The sequence below is a fragment of the Salmo salar genome, chromosome ssa20, assembly GCF_905237065.1.
Source record: "Salmo salar chromosome ssa20, Ssal_v3.1, whole genome shotgun sequence".
In the NCBI taxonomy this organism is placed as follows: domain Eukaryota; kingdom Metazoa; phylum Chordata; class Actinopteri; order Salmoniformes; family Salmonidae; genus Salmo; species Salmo salar.
Window position 1 is genome coordinate 77,728,099 of NC_059461.1, and position 12,012 is coordinate 77,740,110.

General features: G+C 46.0%; 1 protein-coding gene across 4 annotated transcripts in view; it reads left to right on the forward strand.

Annotated features, from left to right (window-relative positions):
• Positions 1 to 7,858, forward strand: part of vwa7 (von Willebrand factor A domain containing 7) — a 30,390-nt gene extending 22,532 nt beyond the window's left edge. For all 4 annotated transcript variants that reach the window (XM_045703969.1, XM_045703971.1, XM_014163326.2 and 1 more), the window contains 11 exons: positions 1,525 to 1,694; positions 3,310 to 3,422; positions 3,631 to 3,747; positions 3,834 to 4,043; positions 4,359 to 4,491; positions 4,597 to 4,749; positions 4,856 to 4,948; positions 5,081 to 5,361; positions 5,576 to 5,712; positions 5,940 to 6,099; positions 6,340 to 7,858. In XM_045703969.1, the coding sequence (XP_045559925.1) occupies positions 1,525 to 1,694; positions 3,310 to 3,422; positions 3,631 to 3,747; positions 3,834 to 4,043; positions 4,359 to 4,491; positions 4,597 to 4,749; positions 4,856 to 4,948; positions 5,081 to 5,361; positions 5,576 to 5,712; positions 5,940 to 6,099; positions 6,340 to 6,927 (2,155 nt within the window). In that variant the 3' untranslated portion in view covers positions 6,928 to 7,858. The remainder of the gene's footprint in view (positions 1 to 1,524; positions 1,695 to 3,309; positions 3,423 to 3,630; positions 3,748 to 3,833; positions 4,044 to 4,358; positions 4,492 to 4,596; positions 4,750 to 4,855; positions 4,949 to 5,080; positions 5,362 to 5,575; positions 5,713 to 5,939; positions 6,100 to 6,339) is intronic.
• The last annotated feature ends 4,154 nt before the right edge of the window (positions 7,859 to 12,012 follow it).

Here is a 12,012-nt window from a genome sequence, read left to right on the forward strand (position 1 = left end):
GCAGACTGTTTCCTTCTGTTGGCTGTTCTATTCTGAGGGCAGACTGTTTCCTTCTGTTGGCTGTTCTATTCTGAGGGCAGACTGTTTCCTTCTGTTGGCTGTTCTATCCTGAGGGCAGACAGTTTCCTTCTGTTGGCTGTTCTATTCTGAGGGCAGACTGTTTCCTTCTGTTGGCTGTTCTATTCTGAGGGCAGACTGTTTCCTTCTGTTGGCTGTACTATTCTGAGGGCAGACTGTTTCCTTCTGTTGGCTGTTCTATCCTGAGGGCAGACTGTTTCCTTCTGTTGGCTGTTCTATCCTGAGGGCAGACAGTTTCCTTCTGTTGGCTGTTCTATCCTGAGGGCAGACTGTTTCCTTCTGTTGGCTGTTCTATTCTGAGTGCAGAGTGTTTCCTTCTATTGGCTGTTCTATCCTGAGGGCAGACTGTTTCCTTCTATTGGCTGTTCTATTCTGAGGGCAGACTGTTTCCTGTTCTTGGCTGTTCTATTCTGAGGGCAGAGTGTTTCCTTCTGTTGGCTGTTCTATTCTGAGGGCAGACTGTTTCCTTCTGTTGGCTGTTCTATTCTGAGGGCAGACTGTTTCCTTCTGTTGGCTGTTCTATTCTGAGGGCAGAGTGTTTCCTTCTGTTGGCTGTTCTATTCTGAGGGCAGAGTGTTTCCTTCTGTTGGCTGTTCTATTCTGAGGGCAGACTGTTTCCTTCTGTTGGCTGTACTATTCTGAGGGCAGACTGTTTCCTTCTGTTGGCTGTTCTATTCTGAGGGCAGAGTGTTTCCTTCTGTTGGCTGTTCTATTCTGAGGGCAGACTGTTTCCTTCTGTTGGCTGTTCTATCCTGAGGGCAGACTGTTTCCTTCTGTTGGCTGTACTCTCCTGAGGGCAGACTGTTTCCTTCTGTTGGCTGTTCTATTCTGAGGGCAGACTGTTTCCTTCTGTTGGCTGTTCTATTCTGAGGGCAGAGTGTTTCCTTCTGTTGGCTGTTCTATTCTGAGGGCAGACTGTTTCCTTCTGTTGGCTGTTCTATTCTGAGGGCAGACTGTTTCCTTCTGTTGGCTGTTCTATTCTGAGGGCAGACTGTTTCCTTCTGTTGGCTGTACTATTCTGAGGGCAGACTGTTTCCTTCTGTTGGCTGTACTCTCCTGAGGGCAGACTGTTTCCTTCTGTTGGCTGTTCTATTCTGAGGGCAGACTGTTTCCTTCTGTTGGCTGTTCTATCCTGAGGGCAGACTGTTTCCTTCTGTTGGCTGTTCTATTCTGAGGGCAGACTGTTTCCTTCTGTTGGCTGTACTATTCTGAGGGCAGACTGTTTCCTTCTGTTGGCTGTACTATTCTGAGGGCAGACTGTTTCCTTCTGTTGGCTGTTCTATTCTGAGGGCAGACTGTTTCCTTCTGTTGGCTGTTCTATTCTGAGGGCAGACTGTTTCCTTCTGTTGGCTGTTCTATTCTGAGGGCAGAGTGTTTCCTTCTGTTGGCTGTTCTATTCTGAGGGCAGACTGTTTCCTTCTGTTGGCTGTTCTATCCTGAGGGCAGACTCTTCAGTGTGAAGCAGCCTCCAGCGCTGGTGTTTGTCATGGACACCACAGGCAGCATGTTTGAGGAGATCACCGCAGCCCGCCTCCGTGCCCACGCTATCATCCAGGCCCGCGCCAGCACTCCCGAGCAGCCAGGCACCTTCCTGCTGGTGCCCTTCCACGACCCAGGTGAGGGGAGAGGGAGAGGGCATGACCAGGGTGTTAGGGGACAGGGTTAGGGTCAGGGCCAAACCATGGAACCCTAAATGTTACCTGTGCCGAAAGTGTGTTACAGGCAGAACTCCTTTCTTCAGTTTTGGGGTACCATTTTACATGTAATTGTCTACAAGAATATCAAACCTATTTGACAGGCATTATGTTAATGTTATAACTGCATTATACAAGTTATTAGTTTAGTTTATTAGGTTCTTCATTAGCTATTGCACGTGCAGAAGCTCCTCTTCCTGGGGTCCACATAAAACGATATTACATTTTATATATATATATATATATATATATATATATATATATATATATATATATATACAGTGCATTTTTGCAAATGTATTAAAAATGTACATAAGTATTCGGACCCTTTACTCAGTACCTTGTTGAAGCACCTTTGGCAGCGATTACAGCCTCAAGTCTTCTTGGGTATGACACTACAAGCTTGGCACACCTGTATTTGGGGAGTTTCTCCCATTCTTCTCTGCAGATCCTCTCAAGCTCTGTCAGGTTAAATGGGGAGCGTCGCTGCACATCTATTTTCAGGTCTCTCCAGAGATGTTTGATCGGTTTAAGTCCGGACTTTGGCTGGGCCACTCAAGGACATTCAGAGACTTGTCCTGAAGACACTACTGTGTTGTCTTGGCTGTGTGCTTAGGGTCGTTGTTTTTGTTAGAAGGTGAACCATCAAGGATCTCTCTGTACTTTGCTCTGTTCATCTTTCCCTCGATCCTGACTAGTCTCCCAGTCCCTGTCGCTGAATACAGCATGATGCTGCCACCGCCATGCTTCACCGTAGGGATGGTGCCAGGTTTCCTCCAGACGTGACACTTGGCATTCAGGCGAAAGAGTTCAATCTTGGTTTCATCAGATCAGAGAATCTTGTTTCTCATGGTCTGAGAGTCTTTCCAAGTGGGCTGTCATGTGCCTTTTACTGAGAAGAGGCTTCCGCCTGGCCACTACCATAAAGGCCTGATTGGTGGTGTGCTGCAGAGATGGTTGTCCTTCTGGAAGGTTCACCCATCTCTAGAGAAAAACTCTAGAGCTCTGTCAGAATGACCATCGGGTTCTTGGTCACCTCCCTGACCAAGGCCCTTCTCCCCCAATTGATCAGTTTGGCCAGGCGGCAAGCTCTAGAAAGAGTCTTGGTGGTTCCAAACTTCATCCATTTAAGAAAGGAGGCCAGTGAGTTCTTGGGGACCTTCAATGTGGCAGAAATGTTTTGGTACCCTTCCCCAGATCTGTGCCTCAACACAATCCTGTCTCTGAGCTCTACGGACAATTCTTTCAACCTCATGGCTTGGTTTTTGCTCTGACATGCACTGTCAACTGTGGGACCTTATATAGACAGGTGTGTGCCTTACCAAATTATGTCCAATCAATTGAATTTACCGCAGGTGGACTCCAATGAAGTTGTAGAAACATCTCAAGGATGATCAATGTAAACAGGATGCACCTGAGCTGAATTTTGAGTTGAATAGCACTGTATATATAATTATATTGCGGTCCTACCAGTGTAACTGACGCAGTGTGTACGGTGCTGAAGTGAGTATGTTTCCCTGTGTTCTCTGTGCTCCAGGGGTGGGGCCGGTGTATGAGACAGAGAAACCAGAGGAATTCATGAGCTATATGGAGAACCTGATGGCTCTCGGTGGAGGAGATGAACCTGAGATGTGTCTTTCTGCCATACAGGTAACACAGAGATTAGCTACAGCTGATTTGACATCAAATGATTATCTTTTAATAACAGCATAGGATAACATACAGTAAACAGAACATAAAATGTACATAGCAACAGCCAAATCCTCATTTTCAAAGGATTTCATTTTTATATTTTAGCAGTTTTTTACCCTCTCTTTGTTGATAATCTTATGTACATTCATGTACCTGTGTGTTACAGCTGGCCCTCACTCATAGCCCACCCCTGTCAGAGATATTTGTATTCACTGATGCCTCCCCTAAAGATGCTCACCTGTACAATGCTGTGAGGGCTCTTATACTGGAGAAGCAATGCAAGGTATCACTTTTTGTTTGTGTGATCAAAATGATAACTTATAACAAATGATCCCAGATAAACAATCCAATCCCTTCTGGCTCCACCAGGTGACCTTCCTCCTGACTGAAGACCCCAGTCACAAGATGAAGGGCAGCGGGAGGAAGAGGAGGAGGAGGAGGAGGGAGACTCTGTCCCCTGACCGTTTCGCTCTCTACTCCTCCCTGTCCTCTGTTTCCGGGGGACTGACTGTCTTCACCACCAACTCAGACATCCACCGTGTCTCTGCCATAGTGGAGGACAATACAGCTGCAGATAAGGTACTGCAACAAGGCAAAATGCTCACTGTGGTAGAGTACAATCATTATCTACAGAGGTGCACCTGCCCATACTGATCCACTATTTGTCTGAAATGAATAGGTTTTGTTACTATATGATACAATGCTAAATAAAATAGTTTCTTAGAGTGGTACATTTCTGCTTATTATTTTCAGGTAGGAGACCTGTAATTGGTATTCTCCCTAGGCAGATGAGTTGCCTCCCACATGTTGCCCTAGGTCTGGGATTTTGTAGACTACAATACGTCATTTGGGAAACACTGCCCTCGCGCCAAAGCCTTCTGTCTCCCTCTGTAGGTCACTCTGCTACATGCAGAGAGTGATAGTGACTCCGACTTATCCCACTCCTTCAGTGTGGACAATGCAGTGAAGAGCGTGACCCTTCACCTCACTGGAGACCTCAGACAATGTGTCCTCAGCAGCCCAACTGGTACGACGATACATTACACACACTGACGTGTAGATACACACATGGACGACAGCCTTTTCTGTATTACATCTTCCTTCTCTCATTGTCACCCTCCGCCCCTCCCAGATCGTACTCAGTCTCTGTTGAATCAGCAGGGTCCCCTGGCAGAGTGTGAGCAGTTTCAGGGTCTGTACAGGATCAGCCTGCTGTCCCCTATAGAACCAGGCCAGTGGCACCTCAACACCATTGCTGATGGTCACGTCACCTTTAATGCCATAGGTACCCCGTCTGTCACTACACAACACACAGTACCTGTTCCCACAGGGTAATCATGAGCAAAACTCTAGTAGGCCGACTGATAACAGAGCAATACCTGTCTCCCAAGCTGACAGCAATGTGGACTTCCTGTATTACTTTGCTGTGGAGGCCAATGGAACACATCCAGGCCTGGCTAGAGTGGAGGGGAGTCCAATCGCAGGTGAGGGGGTGTGGTTTTTGGCTAGAATACAGTATCTATTTATTTGTCCTTCATTTGTCTAGCCTATACGCTTCAAGACTAAATAATCATGATCACATCTATTCATCCATTTGGTGTTTCATGTCCGTTCAGGTGTCCCAACCTTTCTAGTGCTGGCTGTCACAGGTCTATCGCCCAATGAGGAGGCCTCTTTCAGTCACGTGACCCTGCTGGGAGCCAATGGGGAGAGCCTCCAGAAAGTGTGGCTAAACTCATCCTCTTCATCTGCGTCCTCTGGAGAGGAGCTGGTTGGCTGGATGGCCTCTGTTCCCAGGGTGCCGTTCTGTGTCCGTCTATCCGGCAGAGACGGGGGAGGGAACCGCCTGGAACGCGTTTCCACAGAGATGATCCAGCACACACACATTAAGATACAGGTACAACAACAACAGCAACAAACAGCCAACTGATACTGTACAGCATGAACAATACAGCCAAGCACAATGCTGCACTGTGTATAACAGAACACACCACAAAAATCAGTTTGGCAAGCAGAACATTACAAATAACCAGAAAGTCTAGCACAACACAGCCATGAACACAATAGAAGAAAGAGTAAGACATTATGCACATTCTCCCTCCCTCCCTCAGGTCCTGTCTGTCCCATGTCTGGTTCCTGGCCACAGTACGACAGTATTTTTTGATGTTCAGAACCACGGCCCTGCCCGAAACCTCACCCTGACCGCTGATGACGACCGGGGATATCTCTCTCAGAGAGGACCACACAGGTAGACAGGGCAAAACGGACCAACAACGTCAAACTGTCACAAAATGGCTAATTAATAATAATGAATCATTAATTACACTTTTATAGCACTTTGCATTACAGACAGAATCGCAAAGCTCTTGTTAAGCAAAATAAACAACAATTAATTAAAAAAGATATACAGTATAGCAGATAGTCATCACTGTTCCCTACTATGTTATTTCTCATTCTAAAATGTGATTCTCTCAGCCTCTATGTGGGGGAGACAGGGTCAGTGAGGGGGGAGGTGGAGCTCCAAACTCCTAAGGGGGCTGAGGCAGGAGGAGCTGTCACTATGACCCTGACAGTGCGAGTGCTGGACTCCCTGGACTCCAACTACGCAGTGTTGCACCTGACTGTGGTTCCTCCGGTGAGACCCATACACTGAGACAACCCAGCTTCTACTATGAGTACAATACATACATACTGTAGAAACAAGGCCTTTGAATCTCAGCTTTGGAGATCCGAAGCTCACTGGAATCCAGCATTCAAAATACATAGGGAAATGTCTATTTAATATACACATACTAATCACCTTGCCCATCCCTCTTTATGTCATAATTTCCTGTGTAGTATCCCTGATATCACATCCTGTCCCCTTCTCCCCCAGGATCCTGACATGTCTCCCCCATCATGTTCCATCATGCGAGTAGAACACACCTGCCCAGGCCCGAGTCAGTGCACAGGAGCCAGATGGACTGTCTCTCTGGCTGTGACAGACAGGGGGCGCTCTGGCCTGGCTTCCCTCCAGCTCTCCAAGGGTCAGGGCATTCTCACCCTGCTCCACAGCCCCACAGACCCCCCAGGGGACAGCCTGGAGGAGAACCAGCCCACCCCCAAGCACAAACCCCAGAACCAGAGAGACAGGGAGAGGACAAGCCCAGCACACGGGGAGAATGGCTATGCTGAACTGGATCCCAGGTTGGTACAAGGTAACCCTCCTCTGAACGTGGCCCAGTGGACAGGTGGATTGCCCAAGCCTCTGTGGGTGAGGTACACCTCCCCCTGCTGCTCCCCCCAGGCGGAGCTCCTGGTGTGGGACGGGGCCGGCAATGTGAGGCGCTGCCACCTGACCTCCAGCCAGCAGAGGGGTATACGGGAGAGGAGTGGAGTGTCAAACAAGGCTGGAGAGATGCCGCTGCAAAGTTGCTTCCTGTTGTTTTCATTGTTGAGTTTGATTTGGACTGTTCCACTGTAGGTTGATGTGGGATCATTTCTCTATGTCAAATAACCTTAAAGATGTTCTGTAACCAAAAGGCTCCTGTTTTTATGGGCCATAGAAGCACACTTTAGACTTCAGTTCCTCACTTGATTCCTTCACTGGAAAGCCGACAATGATGAATTTAGTTGTTTTTTAAATAGTATTTTATTGACATTGTGTCATACAAACCCTTATCCTTGTTGTCGTTTGTTTTTGTTAATATTTTTTTATTACACCTTTTTCTCCCCAATTGGTAGTTACAGTCTTGTCCCATCGCTGACTCCCGAACAGACTGTTTACACCACTACAAGGTGTTAGAGACAAATAAATCTGTGTCCTTTTTACCTTTATTTAACTAGGCAAGTCAGTTAAGAACAAATTCTTATTTACAATGACGGCCTACCCTGGTCAAACCCTAACCCGGACGACGCTGGGCCAATTGTGCCCTGCCCTGTGGTACTCCCAATCACGGCCGGTTGTGATACAGCCTGGAATCAAACCAGGGTCTGTAGTGACGCATCTAACACTGAGATGCAGTGCCTTAGACCGCTGCACCAGACTTGAATTACCCGTGAATGTAGTTCACCCAGTCCGAACCATTCACAGTGGTGTTCAAATCAAATCACCTGTGTGCACCTACATTGTAAACTTTCATTCATAGGCTAGGTTGTAGCAACCTCATGATGGGTTTAGGGAAACGTTTAGTATCATGTAGTAGTTTAAACCTATCGATGTCACATTGAACTGGTTGAATGGAATATGAATGACAGTCATCCAATATGCTATAATAGAAATAATAATAATGCTCATGAAAAAAACGTCCACCCTCATCTTTAACGGCACCGACCGCCACACACGCACGGGCACACACCACACACGCATGGGCACACACGCACACACGCATGGGCACACCCACACACGCATGGGCACACACCACACACGCATGGGCACACACCACACACGCATGGGCACACACCACACACGCATGGGCACACACGCACACACGCATGGGCACACACCACACACGCATGGGCACACACGCACACACGCATGGGCACACACGCACACACGCATGGGCACACACCACACACGCATGGGCACACACGCACACACGCATGGGCACACACCACACACGCATGGGCACACACCACACACGCATGGGCACACACCACACACGCATGGGCACACACGCACACACGCATGGGCACACACCACACACGCATGGGCACACACCACACACATAAATCACCATGGACAGTCACGTCATATTTAGCTTACATTGATTAGATTAAATCGTGTTTGGTATATTTTAGTTGTCACTGTATTTGACTAAGCATACTGTAGGTGATTAGATGGTGTTGAAATGGTGCTGGAATAGTGGAGGCACCGGCTGTTTTCTTTGCGACTTGCTGTAACTCGTGGTTGTAAGTCATAGTTGTTTAGTAGTCCAAACATTTCGGAAACATTAACTTGCTTGACCATGCTGTTGGTCATGTAACTGTTTGTTACATGCAATATGGTTTGTGGACTTCACCGGACAGATGTTGCTCTCCGGTTTTGTAATGAAACAAATGTGTGGCTCAATTTATTGGCATGGCATGTGAACAGTTATCAATTATCACAACACATAGGTTGTCCTGTGTCTTTTTTTCCTGGCTTGGCTTCCCTGACGATTTTACCCACTCACAGCTACTGTTTAACAGTCACACAAAACGATTCACTTCTCCAGCCCTGGAACAGATCGATAAATACTCCTCCATGGAGCTATTTCCTGATGTTAACCACTCTTTCAATGATATGCTCAAATGTTGATTTGTTGTTTCAAGTGTATCTTGCAGCTAATGTAACAGTAAAATAACAATAAACAGGATTTGTTTTTACAACATCAACCACAACAACAAAAGCAGGAAGTCTACCATTTGTAAATGACTAGGTTTTTATAGAGCACAAATGCATGCAGATATTTCTTTGGTGTTCAGAAATGTTTGCAACATATTGTCACGTCCTGACCAGTAAAGGGGTTATTTGTTATTATTGTTTGGTCAGGACGTGGCAGGGGGTATTTGTTTTATATGGTTCGGGGTGTGTGTGTGTATGTAGAGGGGTGTTTGATTGATGTATTCTGGGGTTTTGGTCATTGTTCTATGTTTGTATATTTCTATGTTTGTTCTAGGGTGTTTAGATCTGTGTTTAGGTAATTGGTGTTGGGGCCTTCAATTGGAGGCAGCTGTCTATCGTTGCCTCTGGTTGAAGGTCCTATAATTAGGAATGTGTTTGTCATGGGAATTGTGGGAGGTTGCTCTTTGTACTGCTGTGTGAGCCTAGAAGACTGTTTGTTCGTTTATTGTTTTGTTTATTAGTTGTGTTCACAATAAAAGTTAAGATGAGCACTCAACTCGCTGCGCCTTGGTCCAATTACTACGACGAACGTTACAGAACCTCCTACCAACCACGGACCAAGCAGCGGGCCCAGGAGGAGGAAGGATCCTGGGCCAGGGAGAAAAGGGAGTGGAGGACATCTTGGACATGGGAGGAGATAATTGCAGGGGACAAGACCCTGCCATGGAGACAGGTGGAGACAGGTGGAGACAGCAAGAGAGGAACGGTGAAGGTGGAACGAAGACTGTTACAGGGGTACACGGTTGGCATTTAAGCCTGAGAGGCAGCCCCAAGAAAATGTTTTGGGGGGGCACACGGGTAGTTTGGCTGGGCCAGGATTAAGCTGCAAGCCAACTCCCCGTGCTTATTGGAGGCAGCCTATTACTGGTCAGGTCCCGTGCTTTGGAGTGAGGCGCACGGCGTCAAGGCCAAGTATTCACAGGCCGGTGTGCGCAGTGCCAGCGCCCCGCATTTGCCAGGGGAAAGCGGGCATCCAGCCAGTAAGGGTGGAGCCAGTACTGCACTCGAGACCGCCAGTGCGCCTTCATGGCCCAGTGTATCCTGTTCCCGCTCCTCACACTAGCCCTGAGGTGTGTGTCTCCAGTCTGGTACCTCCACTACCAGCCCCACGCATCAGGCTTCCAGTGCGTCAGCCCAGTCCAGAACTTCCGGCAACAGTGCCTCGTCCAGAACTTGGAGGTTGTTCTTTGTACTGCTGTGTGAGCCTAGAAGACTGTTTGTTCGTTTATTGTTTTGTTTATTAGTCGTGTTCACAATGAAAGTTAAGATGAGCACTCAACTCGTTGCGCCTTGGTCCAATTACTACGACGACCGTTACACATGTATACAGATCAACTTCTTTGTTAACTGAAATACAAAGCCCTTATCACTCAGAATATGAGCTAGCACTTGGAAGACCAGAAATAAACACTATTAAATAATACTTGGCAAGTGCAGTATAGAACGATAAATGATATGCACCTCATCTCTCTCCACTTCTGAAAATTACTTTTTAATTAATGGTTGGTCATCCTCTTCCTCTTGATTTTGAGCTGAATTAACATGTGTCTGAGGGGGCATTAAGCCCTTGTTTACTTTACTCTGACCAAACATAACACCTAGTGTAGCAAGAGGTTTTAAGATTGACTCTTACCTACTACTCTCCTCCATACTAAATTGTAATGATCCACAATGGCAATGAAAGGCCCAATCACACCCCTCTTGAACAGGACAGCGAGTATGAAGATGAATTTAACAGATACAATTTTTTATTTTACCTTTTTTTGGTTACTAGTCCAACGCTCTAACCACTAGGCTACCTGCCGCCCAAATGATGCCTTTCACTATGTACATGTTGGCCAGGTTCTTCTTTGGAACTGGATAAAAAGATCCCACTTGTGAATATACTACATGCTGTCAGTGGAGGCTGCTGAGGGAAGGACAGCTCATAATAATGGTCAGAATGGTTTTCATGTGTGTTTGATACCATTCCATTAACTCCATTATACTCCATTATACTCCATTAACTCCATTATACTCCATTAACTCCATTAACTCCATTATACTCCATTCACTCCAATAACTCCATTATACTCCATTAACTCCATTATACTCCATTAACTCCATTATACTCCATTAAACTCCATTAACTCCATTATACTCCATTCACTCCATTATACTCCATTATACTCCATTCACTCCATTAACTCCATTATACTCCATTATACTCCATTCACTCCATTAACTCCATTATACTCCATTAACTCCATTATACTCCATTCACTCCATTCACTCCATTATACTCCATTATACTCCATTAACTCCATTATACTCCATTATACTCCATTAACTCCATTATACTCCATTCACTCCATTCACTCCATTATACTCCATTATACTCCATTAACTCCATTATACTCCATTAACTCCATTATACTCCATTATACTCCATTCACTCGATTCACTCCATTATACTCCATTCCAGCCATTGTTATAAGCCGTTCTCCCCTCAGCAGCTTTCACTGCATGCTGTAGTATATCTCCAGCCAATTCAATTGTAAATTATATTGGGAAATGTACCGGTGCCTTACCGTCCATTCCTTACTCAACAAATGCAACTTACTCACTTGGGCTCCTGAGTGATGCAGCGGTCTAAGGCACTGCATCTCAGTGCTAGAGGTGTTACATCTGACGGCATGTATAGCCATGCCTGTAGCTCTCTGTTGCACTGTCTTGGCACACGTATTTTGTCTTACCATGTTAATGATTGTAATGTTCACTTGTTACTCTCACAGCCGTATACATTACATATCGATTACAATTCAGATTTCGATGAACGTTCCGCCAGAATTCAATTCCCTCAGGGCGGTTCAACCATTCTGGCATCATTGCCCTTTGTTCAGCACCGCTGTTGTGCTAATAGACAATGACATCATCTATCATTACTAACTGGAAGAGTTTTGGATTCAAGATCCATTGGGTTGCGATGCAATGAAGAGGAGGGGCTGGAAGACAACACGTGAAGTTATCGTCTCTGTAGCCTGTTTTGATAGACAACATTAAGACAACATTGTGTAGTGGTTGTGTTTGATGGGTTTAGTCTTTTAAAAAAGTATACAAAGTAAAACTGCATTTGGTTTGTTGTACTATGATACAACTTGGTGAGACAAGAATTCCAAAAGCATAACTCAAATAATGAATGAA